The sequence below is a fragment of the Pyrgilauda ruficollis genome, unplaced genomic scaffold (assembly GCF_017590135.1).
Source record: "Pyrgilauda ruficollis isolate IOZ18807 unplaced genomic scaffold, ASM1759013v1 scaffold12, whole genome shotgun sequence".
NCBI lineage: Eukaryota > Metazoa > Chordata > Aves > Passeriformes > Passeridae > Pyrgilauda > Pyrgilauda ruficollis.
Window position 1 is genome coordinate 14,520,230 of NW_024510321.1, and position 20,905 is coordinate 14,541,134.

General features: G+C 37.3%; 1 protein-coding gene across 1 annotated transcript in view; it reads right to left on the reverse strand.

The window, feature by feature from the left end:
* MYO3A (myosin IIIA) overlaps positions 1-20,905 on the reverse strand; it is a 103,278-nt gene that overhangs the window by 60,994 nt on the left and 21,379 nt on the right. The window contains exons 3-8 of the mRNA XM_041489108.1: positions 19,785-19,889; positions 18,971-19,070; positions 4,874-4,950; positions 3,483-3,628; positions 1,712-1,777; positions 1,167-1,322 (exon numbers count right to left, since the gene is read on the reverse strand). Of these exons, the coding sequence (XP_041345042.1) occupies positions 1,167-1,322; positions 1,712-1,777; positions 3,483-3,628; positions 4,874-4,950; positions 18,971-19,070; positions 19,785-19,889 (650 nt within the window). The remainder of the gene's footprint in view (positions 1-1,166; positions 1,323-1,711; positions 1,778-3,482; positions 3,629-4,873; positions 4,951-18,970; positions 19,071-19,784; positions 19,890-20,905) is intronic.

Sequence of the window (20,905 nt, forward strand, 5' to 3'; positions counted from 1 at the left end):
ATAACCTAGTGGTTTGTACTTATTTTACCATATATCATTTCCCTGTGTTTTTTAAATAAATGCCATTTAAAGCCTGGATTATGCTGCTGGTTTAGTGCTCAGCACTGACATCTAGTAAGCTTATTTGAATTCAAGAATCTTTCTTGATTAAGCAAATGTCAAGTCTGCAATATATAGAGCACATAAATCCAGTCTGAAGCTTAAATGTAAGCCAAATGCATAGTTTTATACTGTGATGTCAGAAAGGAGAAAACACTACTCTTCCCATATCCAGTTAAAGTTGAAAAAACTTCAATGTCATAATTATTTAGAAATATATTTTTACTATCATCTTCAAAGCATAGACTAAATAGAAAATTCTCCAGAACTAGAACTGAAGACTGCTGTATATATTGTTACTCTAAATGTGTGAAAGGAAATGTGGCAGATTTTAACAAGCTTTTTCCACATAAATGATAATGCCAAAACATATTTTAAATTTTCATGTTCCTTTAAAAAAAAAAAGAAAAAGCATTGTGCTTTTTGAGCAGTCACACCAGTAGTACTTCAATACTATTCTATAACATCTCACATCTGATACATGCATGTACTGTATGGAGTTTTTTCAATTGTAAAACTGAGCCAAGACATTTTAAGTATTTTAAATAAAAGCCATCAGGTGTTAAGTGATTTGTTCAGAATTGATATCACTCAGATGCTAGTGGAAGAAAGAAAGTTTCCATTCAAGAAGACATAAGATTTGAAGTTTGCAAAACATGGTCTGCTAGGACTATCACTTATTTCAGTCAGAAAAATCCAACTCCTGCAGGAACCTGACTAGCTGGTTTTAGCATATTTGCTCAAACAAAACATTAGCTGACCATGCAAATGTATGAAAATGCCAAACATTAATTTCACCTAACCTTGGCTTTCTAAAAACTGGGGTCTAAGACTATATCTTGAGTCACAGAAGAAAGGGGAGGCACTTCCAAAGATTGTTTTATCCCACATGTGACTCATGACGCCTCTTTCTTTCCATTGGCAGTACAGGGGACCCCAAATATTAAACTTTCCATTTTTTGCCACCTAAAGTTATAAGGGTTGAATCTTTCTCTGAGTGCTAGTCATACTGAAACAGTGGAAGTATCAAAATTGACCCAGTTGGTCTACTCTTTGGCTACTTTTACCTTGCCTTTTCAGTGACTCCCATTTGTTGATGAACATCAATAAATTCCATGAGTTGCCTTTGTAGCACGTTTTCTTTTCCTTCAATTTGCTTAATAAAATCATGCTGCAAAAGAGTAGATACTGTTGGACGCTTCTCATAATCTTTAGTCAAGCACCTGTACTGACAGAAAAAAACATATGATCATTGAGGGTTAGCAGCTAAGTTTTGAAATGCTTGTCTGGAGTTCATTCATGACTCCATAATAAATGTATCTGTCTTAATCAAAACAGCTCTGCACTGAAAACTGATATGACTTCACAGAATTGATGAGTCCAAAAAGTTAATTATTGCATTTTAAAACTAAATATTCTTTAACTTAATGTCAAGGGTGTTGAAATGCTATTTCATGTATAAATACAGAGCCTCACTTGGAAGTCAAATGGATTTACTAACTAGCTTTTTAAGGGAGAGTATTAGTTGCAACAGATTTCAACAAAAGATATTTTATGCATGACATTTACACATGTTCCATATTCAACCAGAGTGGTCTCAGTTGTTACTCACTTGTTAATGAAGTCATTGAATTCAGGTGACCACAGTTCAGGCTGCTGTAGCGTTGGAGGAGGATTCCTGCAAAGGTCAGTGTGGTGATAAGTTAATAAGCTACTCGACAAAAACAATGTGTGAAGGCAGGCTGAGTAATGAGTTTTAGAAGGCCACCAAAAAAAGATATTGATTTCCACTGGTAAAAAGAGCATGGGTAGATGATGCAATGCCTTATTGGCTCTCCTACTTTACATAACTAATAAGGAGAAATAGCATCAAGATAATCTACCAAGTGTAGCTAAGAATCACTGTGATTTTTTCAATCAAATCAATAAAAAGAAATTAACAACCCATTATTCACTATTTACTTGTAATGGCAAGTTCCTTTTTTCAAGCCTGAAACAATATACTCTCTTAGGAGAAATTTTAAAAAGCAATTCTAAGTTTTCTCAGAAAGACAGAATTCATCAACTTCTTGAACAAAGTGTCCCAGGGAATTGGTTCTTTATTAATCATTCCTCATTCATCAGAAGATAATCGGAAGTGAAGGTTTAAATACAGATCTATTGTAAATGCATATACTGCTTTCTTTTCTATTGTTAAAGCTGTTTACTCAAGGAGTTATTTTAATTGAAATGGTCTTGACAGTCTTCTTCCATTCAGAGATGCCATTTTCACTGAATAAGGTCATGAAGACAAAAGGAATGACCAGCCAATAGACAAGGTGACTTCCTGTCTCTTTTCAATCAGCCATAACTGCTTTTCTTCAAGTGCTGCTTAATGTTTACTCTATCACTCTCAGGTTTTACTAAACAGAATGAAAGGTCATTGATCTTATATTTGCTCCAGGGCAGAAAGGTGCCCAGTACTTGAAAGAGTATAAGCCAGAAGCTTTTTTGAAGTCCTAGCTGCAGTGACTGACCACAATAGCTTGCAACTGCGTTTTCCATAGCAAGCAAAGGTAGGAAGACCATTCATACTCTGCTTCAGTGCCAAGTCAGCCAAGATTACTTAAGCCAAAAGGTAATTTAAACTAATTTGGGTGTCTTGGCTGAAAAGGACTCTAAGCACTTACATATGCTATGTGGGGCTCAGCTGCTGTGATACTGCTCCAGTTCTTAGGATGAAATCCAGAAACTACTACTGTATGATCATTACCTACAGACTTGGAGAATGATGTTTTTTGAAATGCCATAAGTGGCACTTCGGGTACTTATATTTTCAGCTTCAAAGCAAAAAACACAAAAGAAGTTGCTATTTGCACTGCCCAAGAACAGCAACACTGGAACTGCCAGAAGCAGCACATGCTAATGAAAAGCTGAAGCCTAAATGCATGTGAGTGTGGGAACAACCTTTGCTACAAAGGATAGAAGATAACTCCTGAAGACAAATATGGGACCTGTTCACCACAGTGGCATATTCAGACTCTGTATTTCTACCATATGTCATTCTTTGTAACAGAATATATGAGACTCAAGCAAGCCATGCATTCATGTGGCAGCAGCTCACTCAGGAGAAGGCCCTATGATTTTTTTCTCAAATGCAGCTGTAAGTCAGCTCTGAACTTGTCAATGTGTACACATGGTTAAAGCAGAGCCAGCAGAAAATAAAGCTGGGCAAGGTATTTTAAACCTACCTCCTAGTATAAATAATATAAAGAAAGTCCACAAACTTACACGGTCTAAGTGTGAAGAAAGCAAACTTTTGGGAAGCAAAAACTTTTGGAAAGCAAACTATAGGGGAAAAGTTCAGTCTAACCCATTAACAAACAAAGACATTAAGCTATTACCTTGGTATTTTGAAGAGTGCCCTCATGGGATGCAAATCAGCAAGAGGTGGATCTCCATCTCCCAACTCTATTGCGGTAATACCCAGAGACCATGCATCACATCTAGCATCATAGGAGCTATCTAGCTGCTGCTCACAGGCAATCACCTGTTGGAGAAAAAGACAGGAATGGTTAAATGTCCAGATTTAAGAGCGTACCCACAGGTGGAGGAATCTCTTACAGATTACTCAGTGAAACAAACAGATATACACACATTTAGAAAGCTAAAGTCTCCATCCAATTTTTGCTGAAAACCCTCCAACTTTGAACTAGAGAAAGCAGGTGTCCATGAACACCACATTCTCCAGCCAGATATTCTCTGACTTGGAGAAAGGGTACAAATCCATGGCTTTTTCAGCTGAATAAACTGCATCCCACAACAGAGGAAGTAGAAGTAAACTCAGCAACCCTACAACTCTTTATATGAATTATTTTTGCTAAGTATGTAACTATACTGCTCTCTCTATGAAGTGAAACAATCAGGAAAGCATTCACTATCTCTTACTGGGTCCTTATTCAACCAAATCAGCCAATTTCCAGTCAAGTGGATCTGGACAAAGTTCATTAGATCACAGCAAAGTATTTACCTTCAAATACATTTCAGCTTATCCATAATGCTGGATGAATCTAGAATTTTTCATCCGATTATTTCAGATCTAAACCAACATGTATATCATTAGTTATATGGATAGACCTATGTGTATGAACAGAGTGTGTTGATAAAAATAAATATTTATAAACAGAGTAGTTTCATGTGCTATAAACAGATGTACTTGCATGTGTTTGTGTGCACACAAATACTCTAAGTAGATAAGCTTATTTATAAGGAAATATTTTTCCTATCTCAGCTTAAAATGTATCTGTATATGCTTAAATTTCAGTCAGAAAAAACCTCCACAGAATCATAGTGCATCTTCTTCATTCATAATAACTTTTTCCATTTCTTGCTGAAGCAAGTATGGATATATAGTATTAAAAACTTTCCAGGTGCAGAAGTCAAAAAACAGAAGCTATAATGTGTCACAGTACCATCCTGGGCTCCTTCCCTCCATGGGGAGATATCTATAGTTTCAGAGCTTGAAAGGCTGGAAAGTACCAATAGTAGCACTCTATATCCTTCAACATTTTAGTAAGCATTTCAGAGTCTTGCTCCCTGCCTCTAATCTTGTAATTTCAAAAACAAACCTAGTTTTAACTTAATTCTTGCAAACATGTAAGACAGAAAGGTTTAAAACACTTTTTAAAAGGACATTGCTGTTTCATTTGGTGAAAGGACCAGGAAGAAAGACAAAGAGCAGAAATGCAGAACACAGCAGCTCGAGTACCAGTGACAAAACGTTCTGAAAGCTGACCTCTGGAGCCATCCAGAACGGGGTGCCCACGGAGGTGTTCCGACGGAGACGAGTGCTGGTCAGCTGAGCAGACACACCTGGAAGAATGAGGGGAAGCCATCATCAGAGCAGTTTCCATCCAAGACAGCCCTTCTGAAGGGTGACATCCTTGTCTTGTCATGCTACAACTTCCTGCGCAGGTGAATCTCAGATACATCTTTCCAGTTCTCTGGAAAGAGAGGCCCAGTCCTGAAAGGTTCTCTGCATCCTTTTTTCTAGTGGCTTCAGCAGGACCGGGACTTAATCCCAAATGAGCATTTGATTAGCAATCTGACTCCATATATTTTGACTGGTTAATTAAAGGTTTTCTACATCCTGTTTCAAGAGAGCAGTAAAACACCTTAGGGAGGGTGGAAAAGTACTGTACCTTCCACGCCTTCTAATGCTCACTACTGACACTAACCCTCCGTTTCATTTTATATATATATATATATTTCATGTTAACTCTATAAAAGATACTTATTCTCCTCTCTTAACTGCTCTGCCATAAAAAAGAAACAACAAAACAGTGAAACCTCAAAAATTCTTACAAAAGCAGAAGTCTCTCCATGCTCAAAGCACATTCTCAAAGCAACAATCCTGTAAATCAGCTTTGCAATATGAGCTGTAGTTTAGGGAATTAACTATTTCAGGCCAAGGGTTGGAAAGTGAACTCTGAAGTTCAAAGATTCCTTGCCGTCTTGAGTTAAAAGACACTGAAATATTAGAAATTCAGATGGACTACAACACAATTCTGAGCGGCCTGCCACCAATTTCCTTCCTTAAAAAACAAGGGTATACTGGTTGAAAATATCTCTAGTGCATGCAAAGGGGACAGTACAACATGGAAAAAAACAGCCCCTCAGCCAGCATGCCCTAAACTATTATGGATTTATGAGTCACAAACAACAGTGAAGTCCACACATGGAGAAAAACAACCCCCCAGCTAGCAAGTCCTAAACTATTATGGATTTGAGTATTGGCCAACAGTGAGGTCCACCAGGGGCATATTCTGAAGAGCTGATGCCATGGATGCATGGATGGCCAGAAAGGTCCTGTGCTCTACATACACATGCTCCAGCCTCAGTCTGACTGACATTGGAGCTCACTTATTTTGCCTTCGTACATACATTTGCTTTTTCTTTAAAATGTAAAACAACTTGGTTTCACTCTGTGAGTTCCATTTCATTGTTCTGAAACACATGAAGCTCCAGTGAGCACCACTGTCCAGTTTCAACTCTGTATTGTCTGGTTTGAAAATGCTTGATCTTCTCTTCCCTGAAAAGCCTGAAGACAGTTCATAACAAGAGCAATTCACATTAACTATCCAATGAGAATATTAACTAAACCTTTCACTGGGCAGGGTTTGGCTGTTTTGGGGATTTTTCAATATAGGTAAGAAACCATAGAGAACTTGATCTGTTTTTTCACTCTAAAGCTACGTGTTCAGCTCTGATTCACTAAATATCTGCATTTGCCTCTCACAGAAAAGTATGTAACATCTGAAAATAAAGACTGCAAGAAATACCCTGCCTGTTCCTTTGAGATAAATGCAACCAGTGTGGCTGCCTCCCTCTAGTCTAAACCAGCCTTGAGAAAGTTCCATCTTTTTCTCTCTTTATGTCTGCAGAAAGTCCAATACACAGTGTTATGCATCACGGAAAGCAGGACAATGTGAGTCTTAGCACAAAGTCCATCAATCCTACTTCTACTCAGCTAAGCAGGGGCTTTGTTTTTGCCATCTCAAGGAGCTGTCTGAGATCCAGCTTCCGGCTCACAGAGTCTGTGGCTGTTCTGAGCTCTCAGAAAAACACGTCACACATCACCTCAGCTCTGAAACCACTGCAGGGATGCCAACAGACATTATTAGGTGAGATCCTTGATTTCAGAGGGAGCTGAGGCTACTCTCCCTTCCTCCATGTTGTGGGAGTCCCCTGTGCAAAGCTCTTTTTTTGCAGTCTTGGACAAGGATATGAGATTAGATCTGCAGACAAAGAAAGACACTGACTATATTTTTATGATTCCAATGTCAGATTTTATAAATAATCATAACTTTCTGTAGAGATAAGGAACAAAATATAATAGGTACATTAATGTGTTCAGTCTTCTCTGTCTATGCACTGTTGGTTTTTGTCCCTCTTTAAACTGTAATTATTAAATGAACTGAAGATTTTTTTCTCCTCACCCTTCTTTCATTTCAGTAAAAAACTGATTTAATTTGAATTGTTCACCACTTTCTTTAGGCTCTTGGGGGTTTTGTGTGCTTTTTGTTTGGTTGGTTTTTTTAATCCTTTTGCTCTCAGCATTAAAGTGGCATTTTAGATTATGCAGCGTAGGTCTTATGACAAATGATATTTCCTTGGGCTTTTTCTGTGTATAGAGGAAAGATGATGTAATTCCACACTTAGTAACATTTCTTCCAGCATTTCAGTAACCAGTCAAGCATACAGCTGGCCACTTTTTTTAACCTACATATTTTCAGACAAAACCATCTTGCTCCTCCCCTCCCCATTTACTACTGCTTTGTTGCAAAATGAGCCAAATATTATCCTAAGAAAATCTAAAATATGTCAAAAAATGATGTTTTATTACACATGAATTATTTTTTCTTATGGAAGTTAAGAGCTTTATAAATATGTGCATTAGTAGTACCAAAACACACCAAAAAGAAAATATTGTGCATACATCTGTATTTCTTATTATTTTTTTCAGGCACCATTTTACTAATAAAAACTGAAAATCAGGACACTTAAACTATGAGTATACTATGAGTATTTTTCAAGGTTTTCATTGTGAAAAGAGGCATATTGAAATAACCTTGCAAGTAAAGCCACCTGCTTCTGACCTTAGCACTCAGTAAAAGAAAAACAGGGCAGAAATTAGTTCCCTATTATTAGGAAAGACTTGTCTCACAGTGCCCAATCTGAGCTGACAACATTATGATCTAAACTGGGAGGCTGTACAACATCCCTTTATGATGATGTCCTGAGACAGCAGTCTGCCCATTTTAGTGCCTGATGCTAGTGAAGGAAGGGCCAGCCCTAGTAAATTGTACTAATCTCCCATTTGACACACAGCAGGGAGACTGCATTCATACACAACATCCTTGACCTTACCCCCAAGGGCTTTCACTCCCTTAGCTATTTCTTCCTTCTTTATTTGTGCCTTCAGTGTACACTTCACTACCAAAGCATCTTCATTGTGATTTTCTGCAGATTAAGAACATCATTAACTCCATCATTCCTTCAGATAGTGTCTGGGCCAAAAACAGCGCACACTGTTAAACCTACAGATCTAAACAGGCCAAAATGCTTTGAATTACTTCCCGATCTTTTTTTATCTCCTAGGGAAACAGATGTAAAACAGCAGCAGTGTTTCACACTGCATTCCCCTTAAGCTCTCTGGCAGGTATGTTTTGTCATTCTTGTTCCATGTCATATGATGCAAAAAGTGGCCTCTCCTTCCACATCTCTTTGCCCAAAGGTGTGACGTCAGTATTTTATAAATCACTCAATTCCACCTTTTTTAGCAGATCTGTAGGCAGCAGGTCCTAATGGTCCCAGGTTTTCCTTTAGCACCTTAAGCTTCACTTTGAGAAGAAGCTACTATTCCTGTTAGGATGCAGACAGGGAAGTAGCTACTTCCCTCTCAACAGTGGTGGAGTTATAACTCAATTCCTCTCTAATTGTTGATACCCTTGACACTGATTTCTTCGTTTGCTTATTTCAAGTTGCATTGGTGAGGTTTTCCTTAGCATTGTGTATACATTTCAGGTCAGCTGAATGTATACAAAATGCTAAGAAAAACTTCCATCATGCAATTCCTTCATACTACGAAATGACAAAAGACAACTGGGAAAGAACAATAATAAACCAAGGCAATTCTGGTAGTCCAAATGGCAACCATCACAACACACCAGGTATATAATTATGTGCAACCACACATAGTGGCATCCCCACTAAGACTGTAAAAGGAGATCAAAGAGCTTCTCCCAGGTTTAATTACTTATCATGAATAGAAAGACATTTAATAGAAAATGTTAACAGACCATAAGGACACAAATGGTGGGTTTTATGATTTTACAAGAGATGATTCAGAACCTTTGTGAAACAATTTGATTTCATATTTCAATATTCAAAATTCCTTACAGATTATAAACTGAACCCAAAAGTAAACTTTTAAATTAAAAGAGCACAGGACTATACAGCTCAATAGTGAACTGTTGTGAGAAAAGTATGCTTCAGAACTTCTGCTCAGTGATAAGGGCTCAAATTAAGTCTAGAACTAAAAATCTGATTCTGACCTGTAAGATGGAAATAAAGAAATAAGAAACAAAGTTGAAATGATGAGTCAAAAGTATTAGAATTTTCAGCACTATTTTATGTTGGAAGGTGTTATGTTATGAGGAAGCATGACTTGCTTTTCATAAATGCATACCACCTCCTCCCAATCACCTTCTTGTCTGTCATAGTTTAGAAATTATTTCCAGGATTATTGGCTCCATCATCTTCTGTGACGGAGATCATATGTGACTGACCAGACTGTAGTTCTCTGAAACCTCCTTCTTGCCTTTCTTGACAATTGGAATGAAAATAATTTTCTTCATTGCTTCAGGAATCTCCTTCAATCTCCAAGATATTTCAAAGATTATTGGCAGTGATCTTGCAATGACATCAGCCAGTTCCCTCAGCACTCCTGGGTGCATCCCAACAGGCCCCATGGACTTGTGTCCACCCAATTCTTTTAAATGCTCTCTAACCTGATCCCCCTTTACTGAAGGTACATTTGCCTTGCTTCAGAGTTCCCCACTGGTCTCAGGGATCTGGGATTACAAGTTAAGACAAAGTGGCAAAGAAGAGATTCAGTGCCTCCAGCTTTTCCATGTCCTTTGTCCACATTCTCTGTCTTTCTGTATTATTTTGATGTACATAGTGCTTTACTGCTGAAAACTAGTGTTTCCCAAACCCTCAGGAAAACACACACTGTAGATGCAAATTTTTAACTGAAATAGAAATATCCAAAAGATAACCAAAAGGCCCAGAAAGATCAAAAGCTCAGTATCCAGGAAGACTATATATATAAACTGCCTTAGAGATGAAAAATCCATGGCATTTACTACAAAACCAAGAGACATGGAGTAAAAGGGGATAAAAAAGTTAATCTGTGCTATCAAATACAGTGTGCATTAAATATAAATATAAATGGATGTTAACAAAATGAAAGTCCAGTGGCTTTCATGGACTTAAACTCACCACAAGGTTTCAAGACAAAGAAAAGATATTTTTAAGAATACAAGGAAAATAATTAAAATCCTAAATCTGATACAGAATCATTAAAAGACACATACCGATAATAAAATGACAAACAGTGCCCTAAATAAAAGGCAGAACATTCACTACATTTGTGAGATATATAATATTTTTTAAACAAAAGGGTTTAATACAGACTGGCCTGCAGTAGAGCAGGTGACCAGACTCCCCTCCACATGCTCCTGCCAGTTCAGTGCATCACACCACCAATGATTCTAATCAAATCTCACGCTTCAGGGCTTCAGCTGGTTTCCTAAAAGGGATGAACAGGAACATTTGTTGTCCTGTTGCACAATTGGCCAGATGCACTTGGATAGGAGAACTACTCTTCTCTAGAGCCTCAGGGACTTGTACAGCTACACACAATCTGGTGCAGTATGATGATGAGGAAATTCCTCCTTCTCACATGCTGCCTTTCTTATACTTTCATTTCAAACTGACTGTTGCTTTGACATCCAAAAAGGATGGTTTTTTCCCTCTGTATGGCTAGCAAAACTCTGGAGATTTTTCTCATTGTTCTATGACAGGGTTTTCCTCTTACGATAAGCTGGAAACATCTATGCTGTTGGAACAGAATATTTAAAATACCTCCGGACTGGAATGCTCCAGTATAAATAAGTCACCGGGTTCCATCTTCAGGTAAAAAATGAATGGAGTTGAGTATACACAGATGAGACCAGAGAGTTTCTAATAACCTCAAGAGATAACTGTTTTGTGACCCATGACAAAACCAAGTGGAAGTCTTTGCTGGCCAGAAAGGGCTATTTTCACACTTCATGTGTGTCTGCCATCTGACACCAGCTTTCAGCATCAATCTTCTTTAATGCTTAAGCCACCAGTGACATCCTTATGTGAATTAATAGAAGAAAATATTTGAAAGACCAAGTGAACAGCTTATCCTGGATATAGCATTTGGCCACATGATTTCTGTTTTTTATTACTGGACAGCACAAAGGTTTTCATTCAAACATGGCCCAAAAAAATTTTCAGGACTAAGCCTTCAACAAAGAATTAAACATTCAACAATGAAAAAGCTCCACAGCTCAAGTCAATGCAATCCATCTTATCCCTGCTAACCCTGGGTTGAAAAATTTGGAATTGTTACTTTGATTGTGTGCAAAGCAGTTTGACAAGCTGCTCATGAAGAAAGCTTTCTTTAAAGTCTTTTACTTTTATTAGCTTCTGCCATATCTCCTTCTGCATTTTAGCAGCAACATGTGAATGTCATGCTATATGGTATGCAGAAATGACAACACAATAACAGCCTGGTTTTGATCTGAACCAGTGAAGCAGACAGCTTTATTATGGATGTATGCTAGAATGACTAAGACAAATACAAGTCTTGCTATGACTCATTGCTTAAAGTAAGTTAAGGGCAGAAAGAAAATTATTTTTGAATACTTTCAAATTAAATTATTTTAATTAATTGTTTCATTTTTGCAGAATGATTCAGACAGCATTTATAGCTAATGCAGGGCAAGTGCAAAAGGACACACTAGGATATTCTGACTTCTCCAGAATAAGTCATGTACAAAAGTTTGGAACACTACTCAAGGTCATGCTAAGCTCCTCTTCAATGTCAGCAGGACATGCAAAGCTGGGAATGATGATATATATTAAAAGGGACAGAAACTGAAATGCCCCAACATTCAAACTCGGATCACTCACAACTGACTTCTCAACCTATTCTCTGAGCACAAGGTGGCTCTAGACTCCCTCCGTTGCAGCCTGACCTGTGCCACGTGCAATCTGAGCACAGTCCTTGGGAGCCTTCTTGGCCTCTGCAATGCCACATGGCCCAGACACTTGCCAGGCTGAGCTGTGATCAGCCAACAAACTGCCTCTAACAAGGCTATTCATGGTCATTTAGGTCATGATAGGAATGGCCATAGCACTGTGTCACAGCAAGACAACATGAGAGCTGGTAATGTGTCACGGTGAAAGGAAGACACCCAGTGCCATGGTTCCCTGCCCAACCTCTGACCAGAGATTTCAGCTGATTTTTCCCCCACCAGACCAGCAGAAAGCTCCCTCATGCATCAGAAAACCAGGAATGCTGACCAATTAAAGAGATGGAATTATCAAGATGCAGTTGTACCATGGATTCATTATTCCATGGAGACTGTGCTCATTGTTTTGGACATGCTGTACAGGGTAACTGATTTTACTTCCCTTGCTTTGTCATTACAGCAGCTGCTGGCTCTACACTTCAAAAATTCAACTGGTTTAGCACATTTACAGAATTTTAAATATTTTGGCCTGTATTTCTGTATCAGAATAGGCATAAATATCATGGAACAATACTTAAGAGAAACACCTGTGCTTTCTAACTCATGTTGATCAATTGTAATTGGTTAGTAGTAGTGGTAAAGCACTACTAACAATCCATAATTTGTGAGGAAGAGTGGTATACCACTGAGACAATACACAATGTTGGCAGAATAACTCTTTCTAGAGGAAAAAAAAAACCCAGTGAATTTATTTTAATTACTCAATTGAATTATGAAATTAATACTTGCATTTAGTATTGCCCAAATGAAATTTTGTATACATTTTAAAGTAAACATAGAATGAATTTAAAAATACACTACTAAACCAGTGTCTTGCCATTGAGTAGTTTCACCAAATTGAAATTTTGAATAATAATAAGGCCATCTAGGAATGCCAGTATTAAGATTTCTTTCTTTCCTTAACTTTGAAAGACTTCAAATAGCTTTAAAGGGAGAATAATCATTCTCTCTATAGCAAAATAATAACCCAATTACATTCCAAACACAAAAGCTGACCTCTGTCTACGTGCAGCTTCCAAACTACATAGAAGCAATAGTTCAAGTATTAAACAAAGCAATATCAGTATGTCTAAATAGAGCAATATATATTCCCTACCCCAATTCATTCTTCCCCCAATGAGTTGTATTCAGGGTAAATCTGTAGCTGACCCTGGCTACTGTCCATGACAAAACTGTGCTAGCTATATGCAAAGTGGGATATCTGAAACTACATTTGGAATGCCAAGACAATATTCACACACAGCTTCTACATCCAACACTAACACAAAAGCAGAAAAATGCAAACTAAGTGTGTTTAAAGTAAGAAAATCACCCTACCTTCACTATATATTCCATTACTATTACAATACATATTTTAATTATGCAACCTATTTATCCACAGTTCTAAAGGAACACTTGAAGACATTCCATTAACTGCAGCAACACAGTTTGTATTTTTCCACCATCTCCCAGCAACAGTGAGATTGCATTACCTTTTTTCCATGTTTTCCACTGGAACCTCCTTTACATATTAAAAAACATAGATCTTTCCTATGTATTGCTTATCCAGAGCCTCTAGTGATAGAGAGTTTTAGGTACTATTAACAAAACACCTAAAGAGAAACTGAAAATAAACAGTGCCAACCCTTTTCAATATCCTCTTCCCCACAGTTACATTACTGGGCAAACTATGAGGAATCATGGGATCTCTTGTGTCTCGAAGTAGGCTTGAATTCTAAAGATTTAATGAGTCCATCCACATTTTATTTTCCTTACGGGTACTTGAATATTTCTAATATCAATCTAGATGTCTGACTTTTTTTCCCAGTGACCTTTCCTGGTAGTAACAGCAAAAGTCTAATTACATGTGGTATGAAAGTATGTTTGATGCATAGACAGGCATGGCCTTCAGAAAGAAACAGTGCTGCTGGAAAAATATGCATTTCTTAAGTGGGGAAGTATAATTTATATTTTTTCTGGGCATTTCCAAGGCAACAGCTGCTCATCCTGCCATATTTCTAGCCTGGAAGAGCAGGTTTCAGTAGTCCTGAAGAAGTATGAGCTACCTGTGCTCTTGGTAAAGACTATCAGCCTAAAGGTCAATCCTCAAAAATATAGCTGAAGAAAAGTTCTCCATCAGCATTACAGTCTCCTCTTTTTAGCTAAAAGAATCACTTTGCCATGTGACTGTATGTGTTTCACACAGCTTTTAGTGGAAAAATGGTTCTTTCCTCCACGGCTTTTGAGACATCAGCAACTTGTCTAGTTTGATGATAGGGAGTTTTGTCCTCTAGGATCCTCTTTGATAAAAAAAAAAAATATAAGCATGAAAACCTCTGGCTTTTGAGCTCCCAGAAGCACTGAAATGGCAAGGGATTTCAGAAATAATTTCAAATAATTTCAAATGAAAAATCACTCAGACTTTTTCAGACCAAAGTTAAAGTAATAACAACAAAAATATTAATAATATTTTATCTCTCTTCTCCCATTTTGAAACAGCACATTATAGAGCTGTGACATTAATACATGAAAGGCCCTGTGCAGCATCCTGATTTCAAGACAAGAAACTGAATTGAGAGGGACTATTCAAAGAAGCAAGTATTTGTCAGCAGAAGCAGATGTTACACCTTTAGTATCCCATGAAATTGGTTGCACATTACAAAATGCAGATGAATGTATTAAGTTTGACTACAGATGAGGTGTGCTATGTGTTCAAGTGACTCCAGGCCAGTTTTTTAACTGATGAAAAAAGATCAGACACTTAGATATTTAGGCAGCAAAGGCTGCAGATAAATTTGTCACATGACTTTCAAAACGTGTCTGGCATTAAATTAATTTCTTTAAATTTCATTACATTAATTTCCTGCCCCTTTAGAGGCTAAAATTTCATTTGAAATCTGTCCTTTTAACATCAATCTGCTGTGTGCCACCAAAGTTCTGAAACAGATGAAAAAGACTTTCTCCACAGAATGGTAATAAGAAACTGAATATAATTAGGAATATTTATCAAAAAAAAAATTAATTCACACCTTACTTGCCTCCAGTTCTTTCTATACAGCAGATTACATAGCAGTCACTCTTTAAAGTGCTACAATGAATTTAATGTAAATGTATATTTTTCTATCAAATCTCTATCTTATACTGAAAACATAGCAGCTTGAATATAATACAACTATATAATGTGGTAGAGGCTATTCCTTGCTTGAAGCCTAATTGCTGCAATTCTCAGGCAGAACATCCTACCTCAAAGGTTTCTATCAGAACAGTTTAGGAGCTAATTCCCACAAATATTCAGGTAGTGAAACTGTCTTCAGTCAGCCTTCTTTTACAAAGAAAATATGGACTATAAATGCATTTAGAAGTTTAATGACTTTAATGACTGAATCTGTGATCACAGGACATTCTCACAGTAGATCCCCTTGGCTGGTTCTCATTTTCTGTAAAAAATAAAAATAATTTTGTTTCTTCCTCCTGATCTAAATTTTCATACTGGATGGATGCAAGGCCAGAGGATGCATCCCTGGTAACAGTATTTCAAAATTTTTGTGGCTTGGACAGTTTAAACTAAAACTTTATCTGACAGCTCCTTGATAAGCAATTGAGCTCTGGAAGCATTGTTGTGGGATCTTACAGAACGGCCTGGGTTGCAAGAGATCTTAAAGATCATCTAGCTCAAACTCATCTTCCACAGCAGGGACATTGTTCACTACACCAGGTTTCTCAGAGGACCATCCAGCACAACCAGCCTGGCCCTGAACACTTCCAGGGACAGGACATCCACAACTTCTCTGGGCAAACTGCTCTAGTGCCTCACCACCCTCACGGCAAAGATTTTTTTTTTTCTACTATCTAATCTAAACTTACTCTTTTTCAGTTTGAAGCCATTCCCTGTTGTCCTGTCCCTACATGTTCTTGTAAATAGTTTCTCTCCAACTTTCTTCTAGGCTTCCTTTAGGTATTTGAATTGATTTAATCATTAATCCATATTGGGATTGGTGTTTCTTAGATACGTGAATGTTACTGGGCTGATTAAACAATATTGCAGCAGAATTTTAAGGGAAAACAAAAAATTTCACTCTTCAGAGCAATCTGAGTGAGGCATGGCTGTGGCACTGTGGTATTCTTTCAAAGTCTATCTCTTTAACTGCCAGTACCTCTAGAAAGACAAACTATTCAGAGAGTTAGCCTGGATTTTGGAAGAGCTTTTCCCTACATTTTCTGTGTCACCTCAAGCAACTCAGTCTCTCAAAGTTTCAGATCCCCAGCTGTTAACTGGGAATTAAAGTAATTTACTTCTCCATAAGGGTGTTGTGTTGGTTATCCATTACAGACTGTGCAGTGTTCAGAAACCATGGTCCCAGCATACATAAATTTCTATGATACAATGACCACAAAGCAATGTGTATAAATTGTGTCACAAAATGAAGCTTCTGAAAAGTTTGTACTGCTGTGCAGAAGGACTCACCATGGCAGAACACGATACACCAAGTTCAAAGAGTACAAAAGCAATGAAGGAAAAAAAAAACCATTTTCAAACACGATTTAATTCACTAGAAGGTAACTTTTTTCACTTATGACTCTTAAAATGTTCCTAAATGTACTTTAAAAAGAGGACAAAAAAGTGAAATGATTGCACAGCACACGCAGACTAAGAATAGGTCCTTTTCTAGCTTCGTGTTCCATAAGGCACTTCACAAGCCCGTGTTTCAGACAGAGGGTTTATGTTTAGAAGAAAACCACCATAAATAGTATCAGGGGAGGACAGCAAAGGCTTCTTCAGGAACATCTCACCAGCATCCAGCATGCAGGAGGATGGTGCAGATAAAGTTATCTTGGGAAAGGCTCACTTCCTTGGTCATGTGTGTTTGGTGGTTAAAGGAGTCCTTGGCTCCCTGCCTCTGTTCCATCTCTACACAGAAAAGCTGTGTGCATGCTAGAAAGGGTGATGTGATTATTTGGGTTGGGATTTTTTGTGTTTGTTTGCCCCATATAAAAATTGGTTCAGCCTAAACCAAAAATTTTGCTTCCCGTGAGTATTTACTGGGTGAAAAGGAAACTATACCTCCATGCCTATCTCACTCTGTAGCCTGACAATTTTATAAGCTTGTATAATAAAAGATGGCTGAGTTTAAGTCCCTGATCCAATAAAGGTTTATGTACAACAGTCTGTAGCAACGCCAACATGAGAGATTTTCATCAACTCACATTCCTAGTTAAAAAATGATCTTGGAATCTGATTAATGTGGGATTAAATCCCCTTAAGTAGAAGACACAAATCCCACAAATCCCAGCTGAATACCTTAAGCAGCAGCCTGAATGGTGAATGGTACATCTTCCATGATGATTTTATGAAGACTATAAATTTATTCCATCTGAAACTATTCATTATTGGCTTCAGATTGTTTTTCTTCCCGGGGAGGTGGGGGAAGGCCAGGGAAAATATCAATCTACTCCGAAGTTAAAGTGCCATTTGTATATTCCTTTGAGAGGATGGACTGCAGCTATTACAGGCCCCTTTTGAGTCCACATAAATGCGTGTGTATGTATATTTGTTTCTTGTGCATGTTCTAACCTATATTTTGGCATCACAATTTTCCCACAAGAATTGAAGATTATTTTTCAATTACAGCCTTATCAGGAGATTGCAATAACTGGGGAATAAAAAATTCATGTCCTCATCCCTACAGCTTGTAAGTTTGATATCTGCATAAACGATTTAATTTTTAGAAGCATTGATCCTCTAATTGCCTCCAGCACCTTAAAAATTTTTACCACTACAAATTAAAAGCCTGTGTGCAAAAATACTGGTTTTTGCCTCACAATAAACTTCCAGACTATCAGAAAATACTAGTAAGTATATTGCAGATGATTTAGGAAATACAAAGATTTTCCAATGGAAGATTTTATGTGAGGAATGTAAAAGAAATACATGATATTTCAAAAGAATTACTAACCCTGACAGTTTTGGGAATTTGTGTGTCAAGTCATGAGAGTTCCATAAATACAACCTACTGGCCAGAAGATACTATACTAAAGAGAGTTAAAATCCCAAGATTAGTTTAAACAATTGTTATATATCAGTTGAATCAGAATCATTAACAAAATAGGAGGGCAAAGGAAAAACAAAGATTTTCCATCTGCTGAATTAAACATATTTACAATTGTCTGCTGTGCTGTGAAATAGTGACCAATAAATTTACTTTTAACATAAGAAGGCAGTGTTCTACCTGAACATAATAGCTCATAACAACAAGCACTGCAAATGCCCTTGTATGAAACTAGAGTCAAACCTAACCTTTTAAGCAAATGACTGTGGTATTGCTGATAAACAACAGGTTGCATCCACTTATCCATGTCTCTCCTCTTCCCTTTTGGTGGTGACACCAAAGATGGGAGCATTCAGGAATCCTTTTGGGCCTAACAGGCTTCAACTGACCCTTTTAATGCCAATTCTCAGATTTAGATTTGCCAAAATCTGTCTTCCCCAGACTTTAGAAAGTGAAGATTAACTATATAATATTTCCTCCTCTACTGCCTTCAAATATCGCTCGTTTCAAATAAAGGAAGTATATGCATCTGAGGTGGAGCCCTCTCTCTCATTCTTCACAATATCTATTAAGTTTTAAATGCTCTCATTTAAACCATGAAGCTTTTTACTATCAGCTCTTAATTTCACTGAACCAATGTATGGTTCCTGGAGGAACTGAACACCACCCTTATTTTAAATCCTATTTTCTCACCTTGCCATTTGACTTGCTCTGTGCCTCAAAGCGTTTGGCACTTACTACCACCATATTATAATTTCTGGTTTTTAGCCATGCTACTGAAACAGCTTTACCAAAATTACTAAAACTTCTATCAAGTTAACAAAAGTAACATTGGTTATCCAAGTGATTTTTAACAAAAAATTAACACAGTTCATATTTTCTGGTTTATTTACTCTATTCTATTTTCCATACTTCAGGTGTAAAACATTGTGTATATAAGTAAACATAACATACCAAAATCCACAAGCTTGACTCCTCCTTCAGTGGTCAAAAGGATATTATTTCCCTTAATATCACGGTGGATAGTTTTGTTTTCATGCAAGTGCTGAAGTCCCTGCAAGGCAAGATGTAAACATGAACTTTTAACAACAGGTCTGTCCTCCATATTACATTTGCAGAAACAAGGTAGTGGAAAAGTATGAAAAATACTTGAAACTTTTTTTTTTAAATCCAAAACCACAGGGATGTCATTCTTACTGCAAAACCACTTGCCATATGACAAGGAAAAAATATTCTTTCATTGCCCCACTTTATGACAAATAGAAAGTTTATAATTACAGCAGAAAAATATCACTATAAACCTACATATAATACCTTTAGAGCATAAACTCAAAGAAAACTACTAAGACCTAAATTCCACCAGAGAAAGTAAAATTTCAGTTATAAGAAAATGATAACTAAAGACAGTTGATCCTAATGAGCAGAACCAAATTCTTGTAGCAGGGTTTGAATTTGCTAGATATCTGGATTATTTTACTATAAAAATAGTTTGGATCCAAACATAGGAGGCTGAACTGTATTTAGTAAGAAAATTGATCAATGGTCAGAAATCAATTTTCATTCTCTTAATAGTGAAATGAACAGATTACCTGCTATTTACCTTGCTTGCTTAAAAAGAACCATGCTAATTACACATTGCCTAGATTTCATTAAACACTGCTATAATAAAAGATAGTGAGCTGTGTTAGTGGGGACATGATCTTCATTCATTTAAAGAAAAAAGTATGAGCTGAATATTGACTGTCCTTTCATTGAAAGCTTATCTTACCATCAGAGCTTCACGTAAAATGTAAGCAATTATAAGTTCATTCATCCTTTCGCCTCTCTTCAGAAATCCTTTCACAAGATCAGTCACAGATCCACCATTGCACAGCTACAAAACATAAAGGGAATATAAAAAGGAATTAAGGAGTGTTGGAGCAGCCACCTGGTTTTCATTTTCAGTATTTTTTTTGTATCTGTAGCCAAATGAAATTCTACTAAACTGAAAAACCACATATTTGTCCTTAAGTCTACTATTTATACAAACAACATACACAGCAATTTTTGCCAATTATTTTTCACTACTTTCTGCATTTATTCTTCTTGTCCAAACACAAGTGTATCTCTTTGTTTTCCTATATCCGTGATTGCTTTTCACTGAAACAGAAGTAGATTACAATGCAATAAATTAGCTGTGAAGACATGTTTTGTGGGGCATACAAATTGCTTCTTATATTCATCTTGTGGAACTCACTACCAATGCAGATTATTACGGCATCAATTCTCAGGTACAAAAGCTATGTACAGTAAAAAATGGATTTAAGGCATCAGAAGACAGGCAGCAGAGAAATTTCCCCAGCATGAAACCTACCAAGGGTAAAGCTGCCCTTTTTGCCAAGCAGCACTTAATTCCTAGCATAGGGAGAAGTGATACACAAGTCATGGGCATTGTGGAATATGATGAAAGCACTGTGGAAAGAAAGGTCTCCCACTGAAACAAGGTGTGCTGTGGGTGTAGAATTAATTATAGCCCTTTTTGCATCAACCCTGTCAGCTCCTTGTTCCAGATGTAGAGTCACATCTGCTCTGGACAATCCTCTGCCACTCTCCAGAGGAGAGAGCCCAGCCAGACTCCTGCAAAGCCCTGTCCTGTCCCATTTATGTGGGGAGAAGATACCTGGCCTTGCTCTCTAGAAATAATAGCGAGCACACATTATATTGGTTTAGACTGTAGTACTTCTTATGTTCATTTTTATAATTTACAATTTTTCTGCTGGAGGAAGCAACAATGTAACTTTAGTGAGTACCTACTACTGTAGGAGTTACACATCTGCAAAGATGAAATAAGCCCTTAAACTAACCATAATGCACCTGACAATACTCATTGATTGAAGAGCCTCTGTAAAG